Genomic DNA, 26056 nt, shown 5'->3' with positions numbered 1-26056 from the left:
ATTTTGTAAATACCCTGGGGGCAGTGGACAGGCCAAATGGGAGGACCGTAAATTGGTAATGATTCTGCCCCACCACAAAACTGAGAAAGCGTCTGTGCCCCTCAAATATATGAATGTGAAAGTATGCGTCTTGCAGATCAAGGGCAGCATACCAGTCCCCAGGATCCAGGGAGGGGATGATGGAGGCCAGGGAGACCATGAGGAACTTGAGCTTCACCATGTACTGGTTCAGACTTCGCAGGTCCAGGATGGACCCCCTTTGGCCTTCGGGATAAGGAAATAGCAGGAGTAGTACCCCTTGCCTTTGAACTCCCTGGGTACCACTTCCACCACTCCTAGACCCAGGAGCTGCCCCACATCCTGCTCGAGCAGGACTACATGCGAGGGGTCCCCCAGGAGGGACGGGGGATGGTTGGGCGGGGAGGAAGTAAATTGGAAGGTGTAGCCCTGAGAGATGGTGTTGAGGACCCATCGGTTCAAGGTCAGCCACGACCACTCCAGGAGGAAAGCACACAACCGATTGGAGAAGGGAAGCTTTACTGAGGGTGGATCCCGGATGAGAACTGGCAGGGCGCCCCCGAGCGTCCCATCAAAAATCGCCTTTTCCCCACCTGCTTGCCCTTAGAGGGCCCAGGCTGGGGGGGGGAATGCCGAGACTGCCTCTGAGTGCACCTCTTGTACTGAGTGCACCTCCCACGACTTCTTATAGGTGGCCTCGTATTTCAGGTGAGTGGCCTGAGCGGGAATCTGCTGTGGCTTAATTTAGTTTTAGCTGGAGCCGGAACATAGAGACCCAGAGTCTGGAGGGTTGTGCAGGAGTCTTTCATGCCGTGCAGCCTTGTATCCATCTGTTCTGCAAACAGAGCTTTGTCGTCAAATGGGAGATCCTGCATGGAGATCTGTGCCTGGCTTGACAGCCCCGAGAGCAGGAGCCACGATACCCTTCTCATTGACACCGCGGAGACCATGGACCGCGTGGCTGTCTTCGCTGCATCTGAAGCTGCCTGCAGGGTTGCCCTGGCAGCTGTTGTACCCTCCTCCACCAGCACTTTGAACTCCTTCCTATTGCGCTCCTGGAGGGAGTCCTCAAACTTGGGAAAGGACCCCACAAACTGAACTCATACCAGCCCAGGAGAGCCTGGTGGTTTGCAACTCGTAACTGAAAGCTCGAAGAAGAATAAATTATTCTTCCAAAAGAGTCCAGCCTCTGTGAATCTTTATTTTTTGGGGTAGGAGATAGCTGGCCCTGCTGTTCCCTATGGTTGACTGACTCGACCACCAGGGAGTTGGGCATACAAGTAATCGTGTCCATTGGTGGGTACAAAGTACTCTTGAAGATGGGGGCCAACGAGGCTGGTGTTTGCCACAGGGCATTTGAAATTTTTGCCACCCCTTAATGTTCTTGGTAATGTTCTTGGTGAGCCCTAAAGTTCTCCTGCGGGATTGAGGGGGGCAGGACCGTAATTGTCTCATCTGGGGAGGGCGAGCAGGCCGGTGCAGTATTCGGGGTGTCTGCTGGCTCTGGAGGGTCCACCACCTGGTCAGTCTCTGGGTACAGCGCTGAGGATGTACATCCCCTTGACTCCTTCCTCAGAGGTCTGGAGAGGGAGGCCGATGGTGCTTCTGAGGCTCCGGCCACCAAGCGAGCCCCCACACGAGGCTGCATCTGGGGCCACGGTGCCCACAGGTACCATTGGACCAGCCACGGGGCCTGGTGCCACTGCACCTGCTGCGGGTTGTTCAACCTGGCTGGCCTGGCCCATCGATGGACAACTACGAATGGAGGCTGGGCTGACGTACGACCTGCCGCTGTCCCCGGACTGGGAGGAGCGGCGGTGCTGGGAGCGACGCTGACCACAGGACCGCAATCCCAATGTGGAAGACTGATACCCTCTGTAATGGCTGCTCTGCGATCGGGCCTATGGGCGGACCTGCAACGGCAAGATGCCAGCGATCAATGCCCAGGGCTGCGGAGATGATGCCTTGGTGGGGTCTTGGAGTAGGATTCTGAGCGGGAACGGCGTCGACGACCGGCTACGATAACCCCTCCGAGACGAGGACCTTTGGCGACATCTGCCTTGGTCCCGTTGGTATTCGCTCCTTGAGGTGGAGCGGTGCCAAGAATCTCGGTCGGACGGAACCCAACCAGACAGAGTAGAGGGAGTCGAGGGCAATGCACTTGGACTTTGCCCTGAACGGTCACTAGGGGGTGAACGGAGTTGGGAACATTCTCTTGACTGAGATAAGGGCAACTGCGGAGATCCCAGCGGTGGCTCACCTCTGGAGCGTGGAGCCAACATCGGCGGTGCTCCTGGTTCCGGCATGGACATAACATCCCAGGCCACCTGCAGGGCCTCCTGCGTGGAGGGCATCCAGACATCTGGGGAGGCCTGCTCTGAATGGGCTGGGCTACTCTGCTTGACTTGAGTCGGAGGCCTAGAGGCCAGTGGGGATCGAGGACTGCCGGACATGGGTCTAGCCTCTGTTCCGGGTTTACTTTGGTGCTGCTGCGAAAGCGGCGTCTTTCTAGCCTTCTTGGCATGCCCCTTAGACAGGGAGCGGTGCCGACTGGTCGATGGCGCCGGAGGGTCGCCGCGCCCTGACACTGCGGTGCCCGGTGCCGACTCGGAGCAGCACGCTGGAGTCGGGGTCAGCGCCGACTCCATCAGAATAGCCCGGAGCCTAATGTCCCTTTCTCTCTTGGTCTGAGGCTTAAACGACTTGCAAATTTTGCAATGATCGCTGATATGGGCTTCTCCCAAACAGCGGAGACAGTCCGCGTGCGGGTCATTCCTTGGCATAGATTGCCTACAAGTGCTGCACAACTTAAAACCCGGGGCATGCCCCGGCCCGAGCAATGCACTTGGACTAACTGAATTAACTAAACTGAATTAACTAAACAGCTAACTAACTACACGTATTGAGACTGAATGAGCAAGCAGTTCTGGGGATGAGCTACAGCAAAGCTTGAGCAGAGTAATTCCGATGCACCTTCACCGGCGGCAAGAAGGAACTGAGGGTGGGGGGAGGGCACAGCTCTCCTTATACCATGCCATGGAGGTGCCACTCCAGGGGTCATGGGGGCACTCCCCCCATGGGTACTGCTAGGGGAAAAACTTCCGGCACTGATGCACGTGGCAAGTACGCACACCTATTGTGGAATACACATAAGCAATCACTCGACGGAGAACACCTTGTGCCATACTGTAGCTGTAAGTGATAATGTAGGATTCCAAATAATATTTAGTAGAATGATCCTCAAAACTAAAGCCCCACAACATGCATAGGAACCTTTTTAGCTTGCAGAGAACATGAAATTTCAACCCCCGGACCCCAACAAGGGTTCTCTATATCTGAGTCTTGACAAAATCCTTACTATTTTCTCACAGCTGAAATCTTTGGGAACATTACCTCCAACCTAGATTTCCAGCATAACAGCCTGTTTGGGAGTAGCCCCCCAAACTACTGCATTAGTGAGCTAGAGTATTTTATAATGTAATCTTTCTTGCCTAGAAGGTTAAAAACAACTGTGACAGTGCCCCCCATAAGACTTTATGGAAATATGTTTATGAATGTATATAAGATGTAACTGGAATGTGTTTTATGCTACATACGCCATGTAACATCTCTGTAAAGGTTATGATCTACTGAATCTATTCATCCTATTTGTACGCGTGTGTCATTATTGTATTCCAAGTTATGAATATTGGCTGTATTCTTTTTTGATTTTAAATAACCTTAGTAAGGCATTTGGTCAGCTTCTTTAGAGAGGAATTTGCAAGTTAAGCGTCCAGTCAAGAAGCACTTAATGCATAATGGATCTTGGAAGGCTCCAATCCACATAAGAGGTCTACCTGACGATGTTCAAGGTAGCATATAAGCACTGGCTGCTGCCTGTAAAAACTGAGTCATGCATGGACATGCGACTTGCCCATGTAACTCCAAAACTCCATCTTGGAGCTGGACTTAGCATAGGAGAGAGGAGGGGGGTCTCCACCCACAAGGGAAAGTCTATTTAAGCCCATGGGAGACCCCTCCATTTTGTCTTCAGCTGGCTAAAGAGAGCCTCTCCATCCCCAAGGATACCCGAAAGAATCTGGAACAAGAGACAGTAACTACAGGGGGTGTGAGTGATTGCTGGACCCAGACTAGAAGGAGACTAGTCTATAAAAGGAAGCTTCCTGGGTGAGGTTTTTATCTATATTCAGTTTTCTTAGACAAAGACTTGCGTGTTCTATTTTATTTTGCTTGGTAATTCACTTCATTCTGTCTGTTACTACTTGGAACCACCGAAATCCTACTTTCTGTTTTTAATAAAATAACTTTTTACGTATTAATTAGCCCAGAGTATGTATTAATACCGGGGGGAGGGGGGAGAAGACAGCTGTGCATATCTCTCTCAGTGTTATAGAGGCGAACAATTTAGGAGTTTACCCTGGATAAGCTTTATACAGGGTAAAACTAATTTATTTGGGGGTTTGGACCCCATTGGGAGTTGGGCATCTGAGTGTTAAAGACAGGAACACTTAACTAAACAGCTAACACTTCTTAAACTGCTTTCACTTAAGTCTTCAGCTTTGGGGCACGTGGTTCAGACCCTGGGTCTGTGTTGGAGTGTGTCTGCCTCAACAAGACAGGCTGGAGTCCCAAGCTGGCAGGGAAAGCAGTGGCAGAAGTAGTCTTGGCGTATCATTTGGCAGCCCCAAGAGGGTTTCCGTGATCCAACCCGTCCCAACAACAACTTGATCCTGCTCTCAGAGCAAAGAAGAAGTGTATTGACAACTCACTGGAGCAAAAGTTCCCTTTAAAACACTCACTGAAAAGGTGGGAAGCACAGTTGCATAAACAGTCATTTGATCTAACTGCTCACACCTCAGCCTCCCAAATAAGTCTCTGAGTACAGGCTTTCCAGCTAGTGCAGTTATTGGAACAACTCTGCTTAATGACTCTATCAGCAGCTGCCCTGATGGATGGTTCATATCAGGAAATAGAGCACTTACTGTCCTCCAGCCGCACTTTCCTCTGTGGCAGGATGGCACTGGATTTCAGATGGCGGTATTCCCTTGTGAGGGCAGAGATCAGACTGGCATGGTTGGTTGAGCGAACTGCCCACTGCTGCTCATTCTCTGGGAGATTTGGCCATGGCAGCAACAACACATTTGAAAGCGCTCTGCACACCAGTACCTGGGCCTGGAATCAACGAAACATTAAGCCTTTAAACAGTGCAGCTTTAAGGAACCTGCTATTGCCTCATTTAAGGGAGACCTCTCTCACTTTATATGGAAGTGTGATTCTAGCATAAGTCCTGAAGAAATCAAGTTTAATAAAAGAGACATTAAGCCCAACATGCGACTAAAATCTTGCAGCTCTACAAACTAGATGGGGAAGGCGAGTATTGTGATTAAGGCACTAGACCCAGCCTCAGATCAGGATTCAGTTCCCAGACTCTGGTTTCAGAGTAGCAGGCGTGTTAGTCTGTATCTGCAAAAAGAACAGGAGTATTTGTGGCACCTTGGAGACTAACAAATTTACTTGAGCATAAGCTTTCGTGGGCTACAGCCCACTTCATCCATGGGTAACGTCGAGCAATTCACTCAATCTTTGTGCTTCAGTTCTGCATCTGAGTAATGAGGGCTTTGTCTACACTGTGCAGCAGTGAGGACTACAGCAATGTGAATTACAGAGCCCACCAAAGTGCTGTGATCTAACTGCCCTCTGTGGACACTGCTGGCATGAACCAAGGGTATATCTATACTGCAATAAAAAAACGCAGCACAGAGTCTGTGTCAGTGGGCTCCTGCTGCAGGGATAAAGATAGCAATGTAGATGTTTGGGCTCAGGCTGGAATCCGGGCTCTGAGATGCTCCTCCCCCTTGCTATTTTATAGCCCCACAGCCAGAGTCACCTGACCTAGGCCAGCTGCGACTGTGCCACAGGTCTTTTACTGCAGTGTAGATGTATCCTAAAAGCTATCTAGCTTACATTAACAGAGTCCTGTTTGAAAGTGGACATACTTTAATACAAACTGGGCACCTTTTAGTTTGTGCCACTAGTGTCCAAACAGGGCAGTTAGATTGCAACACTTCGGTGAGCTCTGCAATTGGCCCCTCTATAGTCCACAGCACTGTGTACACAAGCCCAAGGATAACACTTCCTTGCTCTTTCCTATTGTCTCTCTTGTTATTTATATTGCAAGTTCTTTGGGACAGTAGGTTTATACAGTCCTCAACACAAGAAGACCCTGATCTTTGCCAGGGCCTTTAAGTACTACTTAATACAAATCAGCATGTAAACTGGGAATGCAGACTAAGGAATCTGAATGGAAATATTCCTCCCCATGAGTCACAGTCAGCCCTAGAACGCAGAGGTTCAGAGACAAAACTATCAAGTGTAGATAATTCAGAGCTCTTGCCATCATAAGACAGCCAGGTACAAGTTACAGGAAGTTAAATTGTTGTTCAATGAGATTTGTGAGTTTCAGTTTTGTGTTTTTCCTCATTTTTAGTACTTCTACTCTAAACATTAAAGGCCATGGACGTATCCAAGACACTCTTTCCCTGAAATTGATGTACTATGGTGGTAAAAGCTGTGGTATTGTTTCCTCAGGACATCCAATTAAACTGACATTCTGCATTTGTGTTAGAGTCAAACAGCACCTTATCAGGAAGCCGCTGAGCTGAGGTATCTGTGATCCTGTTGAAAACTTTCTGTACTGCCGGTATTCTAATCAAGAACACTGGCCGCACTGTGGTAGCTAACGAGACCAGCAAGTGACACGCAGACAACAGCAACTTCTCTTGCGCCTGAAAAAGAGAGCACGTGCTGTTAGGCTCTGCAGTAATTCAGTCCCCCACAGCGTCAAGAAGAGACAGTGGACTTTCTGGGACACAGCACTGGTATTCAAGAGCACACTGTACCTGAGAAACAGAACATTCACACAAACTAGCCTTCAAGCACAAGTCAGTATGCAGTGGCCTTTAATCAGAATACAGGTCAACCCCTTACCACTGAGTGTGAAGATTTCTCAACTCCCAGATTAAAGGAGCCACAATATAATTAGACCTTTATTAATCCATCTTTACTTAAGAGGCTGCTCTTGCAGCAATTGGCTGTCATTTATTTCTATGATGCTATTTAAGGCAGCTTTTGTCTCAATGACTACCTTCACACCTCACCAAGTTTTTCACCATGTTCTTGGAAAGCAGACAAATGCATTGCATAGGCAAACAAACAGAACCTCTCATCTGCAGATTCACATGTCCTGAGGGCCAACCTGCTAAATGCATAGAGACAAGAGTAGCATCTGCATGGAAGGTTGGATGTTAATTTCAGGTTTTATCCTCTTGTTTCTCAGAGAAGTATTTGCCTTTTTTGATGAAGATACCTTGGAGCTGATGAGTGGAATAATTGCTTCCAGGGCGGTGGACACTAGAGAGATGATCTGCTCTGGATTCTGCCGATGAACTTCACTGTAGAACTGGGCTAACCAATGAGAGTAAGCCTGCAATGCTGCCAGCGACTGAGCGTGGCTGGAAGGAGGGAGAGACAATTGTAACAAAGATGTGATAAAGGGCATTCCAGAAGGACCACAACAGGATGGCAGAAGTCTCAAATACAGTAAAGTAGCTCTGATGACATATTACAGAGAGGCACTTTTTCCCCCGGAGTTAAGGTGGACAATAGCTTTTCCCATTACAAGACATCCAGAACTGTCCATGTCTGAAGTTTAACATGTGCATTAGAATTTCTGGACACTTTAAGGCAAACTGGACATGACTTTGAGAGAGAAAAATAGGACGGCTGCACTTCTGGAACGTTTCCAGAACTTCCTTTGGCACAACAGTTGGCCAAGTTTGATTCAATCTGATTGAAACCACACTCATGGTCGTATTTAAGCACCTGATAAGGCCTGATATCTGTCTAGTTTGTAAAGATTTTTATTAGGTGTGCATGTGGGAGGAAATAAAAGCAATTTATGGTAACATGATGAATTCTGTAGAGTTCCTAACTCCGCATGGCTTCAATGGTAGCAGCCACAACAGGGATGGAGGGGCAGAAGCAGGACGCAGTCAAGATGGGAGAATGGGGAGGGACACTAGACCAGCTCGTGCCCATGTGAAGAGTGGGTACCCCTCTAACAGTCTAGGGACTACTCCCCAAACCAGCTAGTTTCATTTTACGTGTCCTATCCCTATGTACCTATCGACTTGACTGGTGGTAGAAAGGGAACCCTGCTCCCGGGACAGCTTGGGGGCTGGCCCCACACAGGTTGGAGACTGCAGGAATCCCATCACTGAACAATTCAATATATATTTTAGACACCCAAGGAAATTCCCAGCCTGGGAACTTTAACGTAAATTTAAGACTAAACACCTATCAGTTACTTACAGGGGACTCCCTTGAGAATGTTCTAGTCCAGACAAACATCCCCTGTCCCCCCACCCCCCAAACATTTCAAAGCCTGAAAATTCAACGCGAAGGCTGTACTTAAGTCACTTGAAAGTTTGGAGTTGAATACTCCAAATACTTGGATTGAAAGTATACTTGAAGTTTTTCAATCCACCTTAACTCTGCCCATAAAACTGAAAACCAAGCAATACTCTGAGCCTCAAGGTTGCAGATATCACAATATCAAGACACTAAACACTGACCAGTAACTTAACTGGTCTATCAACCAGAATACGGAAGTCAAGACTGCACACTTCCACATCTTTTAAACAGAAGGGAGTCTTTAAATAACTACAGTAAGCTTTTCTTCCGAGCCAGACGCAGTCAAACAAACTGCTGCACCTTTCACTGAAAGACACCAGTTAGATTCCATTCCCCAGGAGTTTACAGGATTTCAGATGTGAAAGTTGTTATATAGCAAGACTTAAGACCTTGTTTGTAAAACTCTGAAGATGGAGGGTTGGACCAAAAATTAGAGCGCTTACATGCCAAGGACTCCTGGCGGTGGGCTTCACATGGGCATGCCAGATATTTTATGCATTAAATCATAGCTCCACACTCCAGCATTCCCTCTATATGGCTGCCACACTGTGCAAATAAAGCACATGGAGCAGATTTGTAAGATCTCTGCTGCCTGTGGCAGCAAACTGAATGGCTTTATCAAAACCACCATCCCACTAATGGGTAGAAGCAGAGGGGAAGATAAGCAGAGAAAGGAATTTACATCTTGCTGACCTTCAATATCCTTTTTAGGTTTAACTTAATTTTGGATTGCCAAGATAATGTTTGTTTCTTGTTGTTTTAAGCTGCTCACTTCCCTCAGGTGTTTACAGCTTAACTCTAGACTATTTTTGCCAGGGATTATCGCATGGGAGTTCAATCAATAGTAAGTAAGTTCAGTTACTTTAAAATGTTGCCTTTGCCAGGGCCGTCCCTAGGCATTTGGGTGCCCTATACAGCCCCTCGTGGGGAGGGGAAGAGGGGGGTTGTGTGGGGACCCAGACCCCTACCAGGGTCTGGGAGGCAGGAGCTGTAGGGGGGCACTTTTGGGGGCCCCACAGGCCTCGAATAGCCAGGAGGATTAGTGGGGGGCCGGGAGCAGCCTGCTCCACTTCCCTCGCCCAGACCCCAGCTAGTTCTACTCCACCAACTCCGAGCTGCAGGGCTCCGCTTCCCGCTGCTGGTGAGTCGGGGGACCTTTTCCTCACCACCGCCCCAGTGACACGGCTGGGGCCGGGGCAAGGGAAGTTGAGCAGGCTGGGGCCACGTCGCTCCGCTTCCTGCTGCCGGCGAGTGCAGCGGACGTCCTTTCCCCAAACTCCCTGCACTCACCAGCGGCGAGAAGCAGATTGCTGTGGCTGGGAGCTGGTGGAGTGGAGCGGGCTGGGGCCGGGTTGCTCCACTTCCCGTCGCTGTCAATGAGTGAGGGGTCGCTTGGGTAAGAGGTGGAATGGGGGTGGGCCGGGGGTAGAGCGGGGGGGGGAGGGTAAGAGGTGGGGCAGAGGGAGTTGTCTGGGGCCCCACACCCCGCTAGGGACAGCCCTGTCCCTTGCAGTGGGCGCAGTCAGGGGATAGGGCTGGTGCTGCCACATATGCAGCATGCGGCTGCCTAGGACACCATGAAATTTCAGGCAATTTGGTGCCCGAAATTTCACGGTGCCCTACGGAGCTGAGTATGCTTAAGGACGGCACTGACATTTGCCCTAGTACCTGCACCCACCAAGTGTATTGAGATAGGTGGTATAACTGGACCCATGTGCTATTATAGCTCCACTATGCATATGACAGGAGTACCGGAAAGTTAGCAAGAGGTCAAATTAAAATAAACTGCTGGGTTGGTGTTTCAAGTGCTCTGTATTTCAGGCTCAATGCCATATCAAAAGCAACAGACGAGAATGATCCTTACTGATAGTGCTGAGGGAAAGAAGATGGAGGTGAAAGTTACACAACTTAACATAGATTCATAGATACTAAGGTCAGAAGGGACCATTCTGATCATCTAGTCCGACCTCCTGCACAGCGCAGGCCACAGAATCTCACCCACCCTCTCCTATGAAAAACCTCACCCATGTCTGAGCTATTGAAGTCCTTAAATCATGGTTTAAAGACTTCAAGGAGCAGAGAAGCCTCCCTCAAGTCAACCATGCCCCATGCTACAGAGGAAGGCGAAAAACCTCCAGGGCCTCTCTAATCTGCCCTAGAGGAAAATTCCTTCCCGACCCCAAATATGGCAATCAGCTAAACCCTGAGCATATGGGCAAGATTCACCAGCCAGATACTACAGAAAATTCTTTCCTGGGTAACTCAGATCCCATCCATCTAATATCACATCTCAGGGGATTTGGCCTATTTACCCTGAATATTTAAAGATCAAATGTTAAATAGCTCTATTTAATAGCTCTACATGTTGTAGAGGGGAAGGTTTAGATTGGTATTAGGGAAAAAATTTTCACTAGCAGGATGGTGAAGCACTGGAATGGGTTACCTAGGGAGGTGGTGGAATCTCCTTCCTTAGAGGTTTTTAAGGTCAGGCTTGACAAAGCCCTGGCTAGGATAATTTAGTTGGGGATTGGTCCTGCTTTGAGCAGGGGGATAGACTAGATGACCTCCTGAAGTCCCTTCCAACCCTGATATTCTATGAACTTAAGAACGGCCATATTGGGTCAGACCAAAGGTCCATCTAGCCCAGTATCCTGTCTTCCGACAGTGGCCAGTGCCAGGTGCCCCAGAGGGAATGAACAGAACAGGTAATCATCAAGTGATCTATCCCCTGTCGCTCATTCCCAGCTTCTGGCTAACAGAGGCTAGGGACACCATCCCTGCCTATTCTGGCTAATAGCCATTGATGGACCTATCCTCCATGAATTTATCTAGTTCTTTTTTGAACCCTGTTATGGTCTTGGCCTTCACAACATCCTCTGGCAAGGAGTTCCACATGCTGACTGCGCACTGTGTGAAGAAATACTTCCTTTTGTTTGTTTTAAATCTGCTGCCTATTAATTTCATTTAGTGACCCCTTGTTCTTGTGTTATGAGAAGTAATAAATAACACTTCCTTATCTAATTTCTCTACACTAGCCATGATTTTATAGACCTCAATCATATCTCCCCTTAACTTCAGTAACAGAATGAAATAAGCACGGCTTAAACTGATGTCAGACAAGGGCAATATGAATTTCTGCTTTGACTGACAGGAGGATTGGATTTATTGATAGCAAGTAGATGAAAACAGGCCAACAAATCCGGAAGAATTCCAGCCTGGCAGGGCTGTTATGAGAAAGGGACAATAGAGCTATTTAACATGCAAAAGTTAAGCTTAGTTTGAACCTAATGTAAGCAACACTAAGTTTGGATTAATAGCAGAGAGACTCAGGGGACTAAGTGATAAAACCAAATTACCAGCATGGAATCGCTGAAGTTTGATACATATGCAATCACAAATCAAAAGAAACTTTTCAAAAGGACATGTTTAAACCCTGCTCACAAGGTCAGCTGGCAGAAAAAGGCATGTTCAACGGAGCATAATGGAGAGATGAAGACCATTAAAGTGGTATTCTATTTTAAATGTGGAGTCTCAATGCTGTTTTCAAGTTTTAACTTGTGCATCAAATTTCCTCATTTTATAACTTGATAGAAATGGATTTTATAGATTACAAAGGCACATACTCATCCTGAAATCTGAAAGTAAATCTGTGTTCTGGCTCATGTATCACAAACAGTAATAAAAATTGAGGACTAAATTCCCATCCTTAGTAACACCCATGCAAGTGCATTATCTTAAATGGGATCGCAGAATTTAGCAGAGGGCAGCATTTAGCTCTGGAATTTTAACTTGGTTAACAGTTCTACTGATGCTTGGGCCAGAAAAGAACCTGGCTCACTTTCCCATAGTAGTACAGGCTCTGCAGTACTAACAGAAGTAACAAAACATTTGCTACATAAGTCCAGACTACATACCTAGAGCAGGCATGTAAGATGCCACCATTTTTACATGATTACTTTAATTACCCTAATACTTCAAGAGAACTGAGCTTCCTTGTGGTCAGTACAAGGTGTATTATGGGCTGTTATCATTGCTTTGCATTTAGAGCCAACATGGGAGCTGTTTTTCATCTCTGACCCTAACTGATCTAATTTTTTTTTTAAATTAAATCTCATATGAATAGAACTGGGCAGCTGGGCTATAAACATGAATTGGAGGAAACAGTGGTCTGAGTATGAAGAGTAGCTAGTTAACCTTGATCTGGGGACAGTGACCATAAAGCTTCTTCATGGTCAGCTAGGAAACCCTGGAGGATAAAGGTGCATCACCTGGCATGGGAAGTAAGTGGAGAAAAATACTGACAAGTCCTTGGGATTCCAATGCTTCTCCACTATGGAGAAGAAATAAGGGACCTAAATTCAGACACTTCCATTCATGATTTTTGGTCCTGTGAACACCAATAGCAGGATAACCCTTTGGAAGCCTACAGTATAATTTTGGTTTTGCAGTAAAAGTCTCATACTCACACGTCGATAAGGTCAGGTTTCAATACAGATGGCACAGCAGTTTCAATGTTGTACAGTTTAATCTGGGACCCGTACAGTGTTACCTTGACCAGCCTGCCAATGAAGAAACAAATCAAGGAGTGTGTAAGGAACTGTAAAATACAGATGTGCATGTACATCAAGAACAACCAGAATATACTCTATCATAACATGGCACTCAGCTAGACTGCACACTGAGTAAATGTTCACACACACACACGATTGTCTAGCACAACAGGACCATTTAGACCAAGTCTGCTTGTCATGCAAGGGAATAGGTACAGTATTTCTGAATGTAAGCACAGGACTATGTATAAGCTGTGATTAAACATATGCTTATTTGGGAGTTGAGGAGAAGAGTCAAATGGAAATCTGATTTCCAGCTCTTACATGTACTTTATCAGACAGACAGAGACATCCAACGGAGATTTTGTTTTGGGTGATGAATACCTGAAGTAATTAAATTAGATCCTCAGTTCCATTAGATCAGAATAGCTGCAGTTACACCATGAGAGTGGACTCAGCTTTCCCAATAATTGTTCAGAATTAAGCAATAATTGATACTTAGATGTTCATCTCTAAAATATGTATTTAAAGGATTACAGGAGTATATTTGAGAAATTTAGCACTGGTGAAGCAATACCTCTGGCATTTGATAGACAGGCATTTCAGTTACTCTGTGGTAGAAGGTAGTTTGTGTTTTTTGCTATTCATTGTGGGGGCAGCAGGCCTTAAAAGTGGTAAACAGTTCCTCTGCACTGGTGGTGGGATGGCAGCACTATTCCCTGATGTAGTGACCTTTTGCCTACCTCTCCACTACTGTAAGGGCATCGTTGAACCGGGCAGCAAAAACATCCCCAATAAAGTACTCGGCTAAACGGCCAACAGCCTGCAGCAGGGAGCTAAGGTCTCGTAGGGAGCAGTGCAAGCGTCGGCAGTCATTCTCTGCAGTGATATTCAGCCTATGACCTGAAATGACATTGTGGTCCGTTAGCCATAAAGCAAGGCAAGATTCAAGTGTAAATGCTCTTTGGTTTGCTATTAACCATTGATTAACATTCAGGCAGTTTGGAGTCTCTCTCTCTCTCTCCCCCTCCCCCCCAAAAATATTATAAAGTTAAAGCACAAAGCACATGTAACCTATATCTGTAATAAATACAGCTCTTTCAGATGAGAAACCCAATTATGTAACTACAGGAAATGCAGAGTTTATGCTAATTTAATTGCAAGCAGTCTCTTTAAATTAACTATCCCATGGGTCACAGTTCAGCTCTGAGCACCATACAAATGATAGAAAGAATGAATAAAATAAGTTTAAATGGACGCTGTCAAATATAGTTTTTGCAGACAGATTTAAGTTCTCACTACCCATCATTGTAATTCTCTTGATAAAAAAGACTGAAAGTAAAGGGCCCCCCCAGCCATTTAGCTTTTTCAAGTGCATTTTGCTTTGTTTGGATGAAAGTGTAGCTAACAGGCGTCTTTTTTTGGTTTCTGATTGACATTAAAAAAAAAAAAAAAAGATGATCCCAGCTCTGGGACTAAGGTTGCTAGTTTAGCTCCCCCTGCTGTTGTCTGTATAGCAACAGAGTACAAAAATTCCTAGAGGAACAACAGGTTTCAGAATAGCAGCCGTGTTAGTCTGTATTCGCAAAAAGAAAAGGAGTACTTGTGGCACCTTAGAGACTAACACATTTATTTAAGCATAAGCTTTCGTGACCTACAGCTTACGAAATGCATCCGATGAAGTGAGTTGTAGCTCACGAAAGTTTATGCTCAAATAAATTTGTTAGTCTTTAAGGTGCCACAAGTACTCCTTTTCTTTTAGAGGAACAGAACCACATTTGTAACCTGGGTTAATTAAATTCAGATGCAAACATAATGTGTGCCTAACCATCTACACTCACAGCACCCAGATACATGCAACATACTGAATCCTGGAATTTTGTTTTCATAGTATAGGCTATATAACAATATGGATAATGTATATGTTTATTTTTATTTTCTCAGTAGTACACAGTGTCACCTAGCATAGGACACTCTACTGGAAAATACATATTATAATGCATAGGCCTAAGGACAATGAGGACAGCTGAAGAATTTTCCTTGCTTTCCTTTCAATTGTTCAGATAAATGAATTAAAACAGCATATTTTCTCCACTCATGCCAATTTAGTCTCAGCACTGATGTTGAAATGTAGGAGCTATTTCCATCAAGAGTGCAAGATGTGAAACTGCTAAAATAGGCACTTTATAGTATGATCCTGAAGCTGTACTTGAGTTTAAGCCATCTGCTCTGATCCATGCCCCTCTTAGATTGAAAAGCCAGTTCCTGAACCAACTTCTGTTATACATCCTTGTCTATAAGCCTTCCATGAACATGTGTAGTGACTGTTCTAGGTCGGAAGAGGCCATAAACCTGGATGCACAACATAATCCACAAATTGCTAATATCTGGCATGGTAAGCTTCTGGAGCCTTGTCTGTGCAATAAAACACTGTACTCTACTGACCCATTGGGGTGGCCAGAGTACCAGGGGAAAAAAAAAACAAAACAAAACAAAAAACCACTTGGGAGCCAGGGCCAGAATTGCAACAGTTAAACAGCTTAAAAGTAATGAAGCCTGCCATCAGCATGCACTGCAGTGATTTACTGCATTTAAAATGTGCGTATTTTAATATATTAGGTGGTTTGCGTTCAACTTCTCTAAGTGATGATGTGGATAACATGTATGTCTTCTGATATTTAGCATATAGCAGATTCTTCTAACAGCCATGTCAGAAGGCTTAATGAAGTGATACATTCTAAAGGGTTAAAGACATGTGTCTAGCTAGTATGAATTGTACCCCCCCATTACATCTCTCAACCAGTCAATATCCCCCCCACTCACCCTTTCCTCAGTTGTCAGAAACAGCTAGCCCACAAGGCGAGCCAACAGCCTGAAAGAGGGTCCTGTTTCTCTCTTTATGATTCAACTCTTTGGTAGGTTGGGAATAGTTTTATTCCTTCTTCCCATCAAGACACACAGGCTCTTGGAATGGCAGTTAGCAGAGAGTCACAAACTAGCCTAAATGCCACTATCTCCTTGATCTTCTCATTCAAGTATTCTCAACTAATTTTAATTTAATCCTAAACAAAAATGCTTCCACATTCTGAGAGCTTGATGCTGAGTTTAAGCCCAAACCAAATTAAAACGAGCCCTTTCTGAATGGAGTTTCCAGTGGAAAAGCTGACAGTCATTTAACTATATCAACCATGCTACATCTCTGTGCTCCCCACCAGTTTACTTGATTCAAGTACCAGAATCAATGAGAAAACATATCACTATAAACCATATTTCTAACCAGAAAGCAGATTCCTCAGAGAACACACACCAAACTCATATTTCTGAATGCTGAGCCCTTATGCAGTGTGCATAAGCATCCTGGTGTGAAGAATTTTAGGGTTAACCTCTAGAATATTGATGCTGAAGTAGTAATGGACAGTTTGACAGCAAGCAAGAGCTTAATGCATGAATACAACATTTTTACAGCTAAGTGTATAAAGAACTGAGAAATGTAACACTGAAGAATGGTATTACCTGTCCCTGAAGTGACCACAAACTGTTGTAATCCCAGGTATACTTCCAAGTTATCCTGCAGAACTGGGAACTGGGGGAAAAAAAAAAAAGGGACACAACACAAAAGGTGTGATTTTAATGTTAAGGCAGAGAGACTTAATGCTTCTCCATTACAATTAATTTGGGCCAGAGGACAATTACTTCCAATTTTCTCCTCCGCCTCTCCATAATTAGTCTTACAAAAGGCATTTGGAAGAAGGGAAAGATTGTAGGTTCTGGAGGATTTGATGCCCTAAGCTTTTCTATTCTAGACAGCTAGCATCAAAACCAGAAAGGTCCCCCGTGTTAGAGAAATTCCTCAAGTAACAGCTGTCCTTTCCACATCAACACTGGTAGTCAATGCTGACATGACTGGCTACCTGAGAAGGGCAGTGGCGGTGCAGTACAGGATGTTGCTAGTCATTACTGAAATGCACATGCAGCCCTGCATGGGACCCTGAGTGAAAAGAAGGTGAGGTTGCAGATCAGGATTGAGGTGCACATGCAGGGATGGGTGTGGAAAACTTGCATTGCACCATCTACATCAGTTTGTCCTCTTTAAAACTGTTAAAAATGCCACCCCCAATATCTTCCACTGGAGAGGAAAAAAAAAAAAGTTGAGTCCAAGCATTTTCAGTCCTTCCTTGATGTAGCATATGGGGAAAATGTTGCAGCTACTCTGCTGGCAAGCTGCTAACTATAACACGAGTGGATCGATACCCACAAAGAAAGGAACCAAGGGAATGAACATCCTGTGTAAGAGGCTCTCTCCGAGGCCAGGTATTCAGAGCATTAAACTCCCCCATCACACAAAAGTCATTGGCAAGCTGCATTATCAATTACTAGGAACACTAACTTGCCAATGCGAAGGGAGATGCTACACACAAAACACAGAGTGTAGGAAATATCTTGCCTGGTTCCCCAACAGACCATGTTACTCTAGCAGTGCATACTGTAGGGTTATTCACATTTCCAGTGGCTAAGTCAACCCTAGTGTATTCAGTTGGAACTCAAGATCTAGCTTTTCTAACAGCTATATCGGGGAGAAGCCCTTTTCCATCCCTTCTAACCTGGAATAATTCTCTTTCGATTCCTACAAGCAAGGACAGAAGTTTATGAACAAAAACTTTCTCCTGCTTTGAATGCAGTCAAAAGTACGCATGGCTAAGACTGCAAGTCTGTCACGGATTAGGCGATTTCTGGGACCTCTGCAGCCACCAGTGGGACTGACCCCAGGGCTACCTGAGCCAGCCACACTGGCCACTGCTGGGGCAGTCTTGGGATACTGCACCCCCCCCCAGACCCCCAGCGATGATCCCAGGCCACCCTCTGCCCCAGAGCATCAGCAGTTCCCTGGTCTGCCCCCTGCTCCTCCTCCAAAGCGTCCCTGGTGCCCTCCCTCTAGAACACCCCAGCATCCCACCGCCAGAGCATCCAAGATTTAGCCAGGGGATACATAGTACAAGTCAGACAGGTCACGGGCCATGAATTTTTGTTTATTGCCCTTGACCTGTCCACGACTTTTACCAAAAATACCCATGACTAAATCTTAGCCTTATGCATGGCTTATGCTAATGTTTTAGTAGCTTAACTCTTGGGACTTTATTGGCACTTCTCTTCTCTACACAAACCTAGATATCCCCTCTGTTGAAGTGTGGTCATTCACTCCCCAGTGCCAGGCACCACATGCACAACATCCAACAGATTAGAGACATGATGTACAGTTACTCAGTTTATTCTAAAGCAGTGGTACCCAAACTTTAACAACCTGTGAACTTCTTTCACTAAAATGTCAATTCTCTTGAACCCCCTCCTAAAAATGAGTATTTTCAGGGATTTTCTCCTTTCCCTGAGTATAAATTATAAAAGCAGTGATCTTGGAAATATAAAATTTATTTTTATATCATGCTTATTACACACTAATTATTAATTATTCCTCATTATAGTATTTTATATTACATTATGAAAACGGCAACACTGTTCCAAGATCTCACTTTCATAGCTTGTATCACTTTGAATAAGCCTGTTATAAGACAAGGCTCATGTGTTTCATCAACGAGTATCAGATGTGAAACAGCAAGAAGGTATTTAAGGAGCCAACTCAAAGAGTTCCTCCTACGTAAGCGTTCAGGTCTTGAGCAGTGGAGGCACACAACACACGTTACTACAAAGCTTAAACTTGTTTTTCATAATTTTAAAAACCATACTAGCTGCCTATTTAATTTTAAAAACAGCAAAAAATATCCACCTCCTTTTCCATTTCTTATAAGGAGCCTTGAAGTTTAAATCTCCTCAGTGTGATAGATATGCTTGCTTTGATCTGCTTAGCTCTTGGAAGTCCAGGGGCTCTGGGCTGCTGACCCCGTGCTCCCAAGGGACAGCTCTGTCCACCATTAGGGAATTTTTTCCCAAGAACCCCCTGTAACATTTCGCAAACCTCAGTTTGGGAACCATTGTTCTAGAGTCAATTTCACTTACTGATTTGTGGTCTAAAGGCTGGTCACATGTTATACGAGCATTTCACAGACTACTGTAACATGCGTATGAGACTCATTAAGTGTTTATTGGGTTATCTAATGTCCTAGAATGAACTGAGCAGGGCTCTAAGGAAAGATACTTAATACTGAAACAGGAGCTCATATGAAGGAACACAGCCACACGGTTAGAATTTTTTTAAAAGTCCAATATTAACAACACAGAGAAAGGTTTTTTAAAATCACATGTTCTTCACCAAATGCTGTTTGCTTTCTGCACTTCACCCTGCACTTACAGTGAAAGGAAACCAGGCCCTTTCACTTTTGTTTGTAATAAGGTTCACTAGCTGACTCGTGCATTAGCAATGTGCTGCAAACACTGCAGGGGAACGTTTCTATTCATACAAACAATTTTTCATTGGAATTAAACAGAAATCTTTCCATGACTTTTTAGCACTAATCTTAGAAAACATTTTCACAAACATGCTTTTGCGACTTGACAATGTCTCTTTAGATGAAATCGTATGTGTAACGATAAGACAAAGCAAGTGAGCATGCTCTTCTCCCAAACACAAGTTTTCTGCTTTTCACAGAATGTGTTCCATGCCTTCAGGTATGTAGACAGCTCCATGACATAGCACAGTAGAGTAATTACACATTCTCAGGTGATCCTAGTGAATTCAGACATTTTTTTCCCCATCCAGAAAGAGCATTGAACAATACTAATTGTTACACTTCTGAACCCAATAGTTTCATTCTCCAAGATTAGCAGCTTGAGAACCACTGTAACTGATTTTCTCCCACATAGCTACAAGAAAAGGCTATTTCACAGCACTGCCATCTTAATAAAGGCCAAGATAGTGACATTGTCACAGATGGAGAAGACAAATTGTCAGTAGGGCTGTCAAGTGATTAAAAGAATTAATCATGATTAATCAAGTTGTTAATAATGGAATACCATTTTTTTCTATATTTTCAAAGATAGATTTCAATTATAACAGAATACAAAGTGTACAGTGCTCACTTTATATTTATTTTTGATTACAAATATTTGCACTAAAAAACAAAAAAAAACAGTATTTCTCAATTCACTTCATACAAGTACTGTAGTGCAATCTCTACCATGAAAGTTGAACGTACAAATGCAAACTTGTGTACAAAAAATAACTGCATTGAAAAATAAAACAATGTAAAACTTTAGAGCCTACAAGTCCACTCAGTCCTACTTCAGCCAATCAGACAAACAAACTTGGTTACAATTTGCAGGAGATAATGCTGCCCTCTTCTTCTTTACAATGTCACCTGAAAGTGAGAACAGGCATTCGCATGACACTGTTGTAGCTGGCATCGCAAGATATTTATATGCCAGATACGCTAAAGATTCATATTTCCCTTCATCTTCAACTACCATTCCAAAGGACATGTGGTCATGCTGATGATGGGTTCTGCTCGATAACGATCCAAAGCAGAATGGACCAATGCATGTTCATTTTCATCATCATGAGTCAGATGCCACCAGCAGAAGGCTGATTTTCTTTTTTGGTGGTTCGGGTTCTGTAGTTTCCGCATCTGAGTGTTGCTCTTTTAAGACTTCTGAAAGCATGCTCCACACCTTGTCCCTCTCACGTTTTGGAAGGCACTTTAGATTCTTAAATCTTGAGTGCTGTAGCTATTTTTAGAAATCTCACATTGGTACCTTCTTTGCGTTTTGTCAAATCTGCTGTGAAAGTGTTCTTAAAAACAAACGTGCTGGGTCATCATCCAAGACTGCTGTGACATGAAATATATGGCAGAATGCGGGTAAAACAGAGCCAAAAGACATACAGTTCTCACCCAAGGAGTTCAGTCACAAAATTAACACTTTTTTTTTTTTTTAAAACGATCATCATCAGCATGGAAGCATATCCTCTGGAATGGTGGCCGAAGAATGAAGGTGCACCCCGAATGGTTAGCATATCTGGCACATAAATACTTTGCAATGCCGGCTACAAAAGTGTCATGCAAATGCCTGTTCTCACTTTCAAGTGACATTGTATATAAGAATCAGACTGCAGCATCTCTATAAATGTAAACAAACTTGTTTTAGTGACTGGCTGAACAAGTAGGAGGACTGAGTGGACTTGTAGGCGCTAAAGTTTCTTTTTTTTTTTTTTTTAAGAGCAGTTATGTAACAAAAAACTCCACATTTTTAAGTTGCACTTTCATGATAAAGAGATTGCACTACAGTACTCGTATGAGGTGAACTGAAAAATACTATTTCTTTTATCATTTTTACAGTGCAAATATGTGTAATAAAATGATAATATAAAGTGAACACTGTGCACACTGTATTCTGTGTTGTATTAGAAATAAATATATTTGAAAATGTAGAAAAACATCCCAAAATATTTAATAAATTTCAATTGGTATTCTACAGTTTAACAGTGCGATTAATCACGATTAATCTTTTTGAGTTAATCGTGTGAGTTAACTGCAATTAATTCAAAGCCCTAATTTTCAGTATTTTTTGCTTCTGTCTCCCTGTGGTTTGCAGAGCCCCGTCTCCTGTGATCTTCATCTATGTACTACCATGCATTTTAAGTTAACATTCCATCCTCCTGGGAACATCATCTCACCATTTGCCTTATGCGCAGCACCTCCACCTTATGGAAAGGCCAGGATGAATATGCTGAAGGTCACAGCAGAGTGTGCAGCTCTGTCATCTCTGGTCTGATCCAAATTTTAAATGCCCCTGTACATTCAGTGAGTGAGGCACAAAAGGCATGCCCTTCAAGATATGGTAGAAAACTTCTCAAAGCCCAGAAGAAAATCTGAAGCTTTCCCCTTTTAAATTTATGGCCTGGATTTTACCAAGTTTTGAATCCAAAAGCACATCCCTGTGCCTCTTCTCCGTAAGCATTGCACAGCAACCTTCTACCAGTGTTTGTACAACAAAATCTTGAGAGCGAAGATCATGTCATATGGTGTAAAGCCGCTTCATCTCAGCTTCTCAGCAGAATGACTACTTACTAGTGTAGAGAAGGCATGAGTCGGCAGGAGCTCCATGACTTTTGCCACTACTTCTAGGCTCTGGCGTAAGTACCGCTGCCACTCAGTCTGCTGCTGTGTGGAGAAAGAACAGGGAAATCACCTCTTATTTCCCTCCAAGCGGAAAGTGGAAACAGCTGGCCTATACTTAACAAGCTGGGTGGCTGTAAGTACTGGAGAAATGACTAATCTGTACCTACCAGGGTTTAGCTTCTGTCTGAACATCTGAAAATTGAAACAATATAGTTTATAGGAGTTTCCTACTTTGCCAGCAATCTGAGCCGGAGTTAAGATTTGCAAGTTTTCATTGATAAATGCTGTTAACTATGCTAAGTAATTGCGCATCCATGTCATCTGGCCTTCTAGTAATTGGGGTGTCCTTTATTCGTCTGTATGCTCTTATCCTGGAACGCATCAGTGTTATTCTAGAGCAAAATTTTCAAACATTGTCTTCCATTTAAACATGCCCTCCCTTGATAAAAGGACCAATATCAAATAAGGGCTAAGTGTCTGCATGTGTAATATAACAACAGTGTCCAAAATCAAAGAACCAATTTCTGCCTTGGTCTAAAAAAAGGGTGTATTTTAAAAAACACAAAGAGAAACTACCCCAACTCCTACAAACAGTGGTTATTGCAGAAGTATATACAAGATCAGTTTCTCTATAGCAAAATAGACTGACTGTACTCTAACAGCCTGGTTTCCCCCTGCGACAAGCCCACAATTTGTTTTACTTTCACAGCCTCTTTCCCAACCCAGCCATATCATTAAGGACCAGCTTATTCATCACTCTAAATCATCATCTGGACTCACTACAGGTACCACGTCACTTTAGAGAAGAAAAACCATATGCAAATGGAAAGACTAGAGTTCAAATGGCTCTTAAACTAAAGCTGATTTTTTTCTGTTTCCTTTTATCTGCTGCACTATAATGGAAATTCTCTGCCTCCACTGTAGGCTAAAAACAGTCAGGCAGGACAGCAACACAAAGTCCATTAGTGAAAACATATCATGTTTCTTTCAACCTCAAAACCCACACAGCACTGTTTCATGCACTTAACAGCTGCCTTCGAACTGAATATACTTCTGCACGTAAAATCTCAATTCAGAAAGGCTAAGTGGGGAATCATAGCGCTGCTGATCCCTTAACGCTCTTGATTTGGAACGGTGGGGATGCTGACAAGTTGCTTAGACACATGCATTATCGTAGTAGCACTGAAACTTAAGATACAGGTTTCAGAGTAGCAGCCATGTTAGTCTGTATTCGCAAAAAGAAAAGGAGTACTTGTGGCACCTTAGAGACTAACACATTTATTTGAGCATAAGCTTTCGTGAGCTACAGCTCATTTCATTGGCGCTGTAGCTCACGAAAGCTTCTACTCAAATTTGTTCGTCTCTAAGGTGCCACAAGATATAAGAGATGTCAGCAAGAGGTGAAAATTACTAGTGTGAAATAGTGGTCTAGCCTTTATGTTGAAAAAGTGACCAGATCCTGGAAGGAAGTTTCAGAGGTACTTAGTACAACCCAGCAATTTAGTGTCTAGGCATGCAGTTTTCCTACCAAGTCTCCGTTTCTTACATCGTCATCTAGAGTCTCGTCATCCAGTTCCTCCAATTGTGCCTGGTTGTACCTGAACTGTATTCGATTCAAAACCTCTGTCAGCAGCAGAACCAAGGCGTCTTCGTACCTGCCACAAGAGGAAGCACAAGACTGAAGAAAGGGAATTCTAGTAGAATACTCTTGCGAACCCTCACCCCCCTCCAGTGAGGAGCAGTGGTAGGTCCTGTATCAGCTTAGGGCAAACCTTTGCATCTCAGGGCCTACAACACTGCCTTACAGACTTGTTTGCTGGGGAGACACCAGACAGCCACAGCAGTGTTAAATTGTAAACAGCTTTTCTAAATGAAAGTATGTGCCATAGGATGATGCAGAGAAACTGCCGTAAGAACTGATAACCCACTCAACTTTGAAAGCTAGACAGGAAACTAACAGCAATAGAGGGAGCTGAAGAGAAAGAAGATCCATAAGACAGCGAAGCACGACAGGACAGGCTTTAAAATGAATGGTCTCCTTTTGAAAGAACTTGCTACTAATTATGTGGCTCCAGCTTGCTAGTAGCCATTTAACTGTGCCTCTTTCAAGGAGTGGACAGTGCTTTTAAAATCATAGAAGATTAGCGTTGGAAGAGACCTCAGGAGATCATCTAGTCCAACCCCCTGCTCAAAGCAGGACCAATACCAACTAAATCATCCCAGCCAAGGCTTTGTCAAGCCGGGTCTTAAAAACCTCTAAGGATAGAGATTCTACCACCTCCCTAGGTAACCCATTCCAGTGCTTCACCACCCTCCTAGTGAAATATCGAATATCCAGCGTAGGTCTAATATCTAATTTAGACCTGCAAAGACGGTTATAACCAATGATGAAGTTCGGCTTCTTGCTACTAAAAAGCCAAGCAGAGATGCCAACCACAGTTATCAAAATCCTATAATACAGATAGGCAACCAATTAAATAACTTCATAACTGCACCACCACTTGCTCTGACCACATTATTCTGATTAACCTTTGTCCAAGGGAGAGAACAACTTGCATAAATGGGTGGGGTGGGAAAACCAATCCTCACGTCTTAGCTATACAGCAAAGGTTCAGATAATTAGAAGGATTGTGGGCCAGGTAGTAACGGTTTAAACTAGAAGGTCATCCCCAGAGTACTTATGTCTTCTAGTGCCTTCATGTGGTTTAGGCTAAGATTTTCAAACACGTAAGTGCCTATCTTTAGGCATCTAAATAAGTGGCCTGATTTTCTTAAGTGCTTAGTGCCTTGTAGCTCCCACTGATGTCGGACTTGTTTTGCTCTTTTGAAGTTGACTTATTATTGTCCAAGAAGAAAGTCATGATAATTCTTTCACCGCTATAGCACTACTGCCAGCAACAGATTTTATTTACTCTCAAGGTATTTGCAATGTAGCATACAAGAGTCAAGAGTTTTTTCCCCCCACAATCAACCATGAGTAATGCCAAATTGCAAAATCAACACAGAACAGCCCTGGGCTGGAACACAGCCAGCAGCCACCAGTGGTGACACAGGATTGTCAAGTTGCTCTGGAGACCCAAAGTTTCCTACCATCCTTTTAGAAAACAACTGTTTTGAAGAATGTCTTAGGTCATGTCTTTCTCCAGGAAAGAGCAGGTTGGAAAGCTAGGAATTTCTCTATACCAGTAACAAAAAGAATCAGAGCATAGTGCAATGTAAGGGACAGTCCAGTCAGCTATGCCCTTAACGGAGCAGCCATATGTTTTCAATGAAGGATTACTATACTACTGGCGTGTTACTGAAAAGATGATGTAAAGTTGGATTTGGTAATTTGTATGTTATGCTACTGGATAAAATGTAAAATTGATAAACCACAGGGAACAGGAAGTTTCACATGCTGTTCCTGTGGTGTAACCACACCTACATCAAATTAAGACACAAACACTTCTACAACAGTCTGCCTATTTGATAGACCCATAGAAGCTTTAGCTAAAAACAGGCACCTTTGCAGAAAGAGCAATACAAGTTTAGGCAGCTCATAACATTTCTGATCATCAAAGAAAGATGCTCTATCTCCAACAAAATAAGCTAATATTGTTCTGATTTTTTCCTATATCACAAAAAATGAATATATATAACTAGGCAAGGCATGTGCCCATGATCACTGTGGGAAAAGAGGGAGAAGAGTGACGAACAGGGAAAATTCGGCATAATTGTATGCAGCTTGGTGAACAGTTTGAGACTGGACTGGCAAGTTCTCACATCTGAACTCATCTGAAAAATCCAATAAAGCAACTCCCAGCACTGAACAGACATGGGCTGGCTGGGTTAGCTAGTTTTGCACTTGTTCCTGTCTGAATGTCAGAATGTCTTTTTTGACAACACATCAGTTATTTTTATTTAGCATGCTCACTGGGAAAAGACGGTTACCTATCTTTTTGTAACTGTTGC

General features: G+C 44.0%; 1 protein-coding gene across 7 annotated transcripts in view; it reads right to left on the bottom strand.

Moving 5' to 3' along the window:
* XPO6 (exportin 6) overlaps positions 1 to 26056 on the bottom strand; it is a 122442-nt gene that overhangs the window by 21588 nt on the left and 74798 nt on the right. For 5 of the 7 annotated variants that reach the window (XM_038418805.2, XM_043493528.1, XM_043493526.1 and 2 more), the window contains 8 exons: positions 23652 to 23760; positions 22055 to 22147; positions 16554 to 16623; positions 13784 to 13943; positions 12957 to 13049; positions 7385 to 7529; positions 6657 to 6803; positions 5001 to 5190 (listed from right to left, as the gene is read on the bottom strand). In XM_038418805.2, the coding sequence (XP_038274733.1) occupies positions 5001 to 5190; positions 6657 to 6803; positions 7385 to 7529; positions 12957 to 13049; positions 13784 to 13943; positions 16554 to 16623; positions 22055 to 22147; positions 23652 to 23760 (1007 nt within the window). The remainder of the gene's footprint in view (positions 1 to 5000; positions 5191 to 6656; positions 6804 to 7384; positions 7530 to 12956; positions 13050 to 13783; positions 13944 to 16553; positions 16624 to 22054; positions 22148 to 23651; positions 23761 to 26056) is intronic. The other 2 variants (XM_038418806.2, XM_043493527.1) reach the window with 1 other exon arrangement.

The sequence above is a fragment of the Dermochelys coriacea genome, chromosome 10 (genome assembly GCF_009764565.3).
Source record: "Dermochelys coriacea isolate rDerCor1 chromosome 10, rDerCor1.pri.v4, whole genome shotgun sequence".
Taxonomy (NCBI): Eukaryota; Metazoa; Chordata; order Testudines; family Dermochelyidae; genus Dermochelys; species Dermochelys coriacea.
The sequence above is the reverse complement of the archived record's forward strand: the minus strand, read 5'-3'. Positions and strand labels throughout refer to the sequence as shown.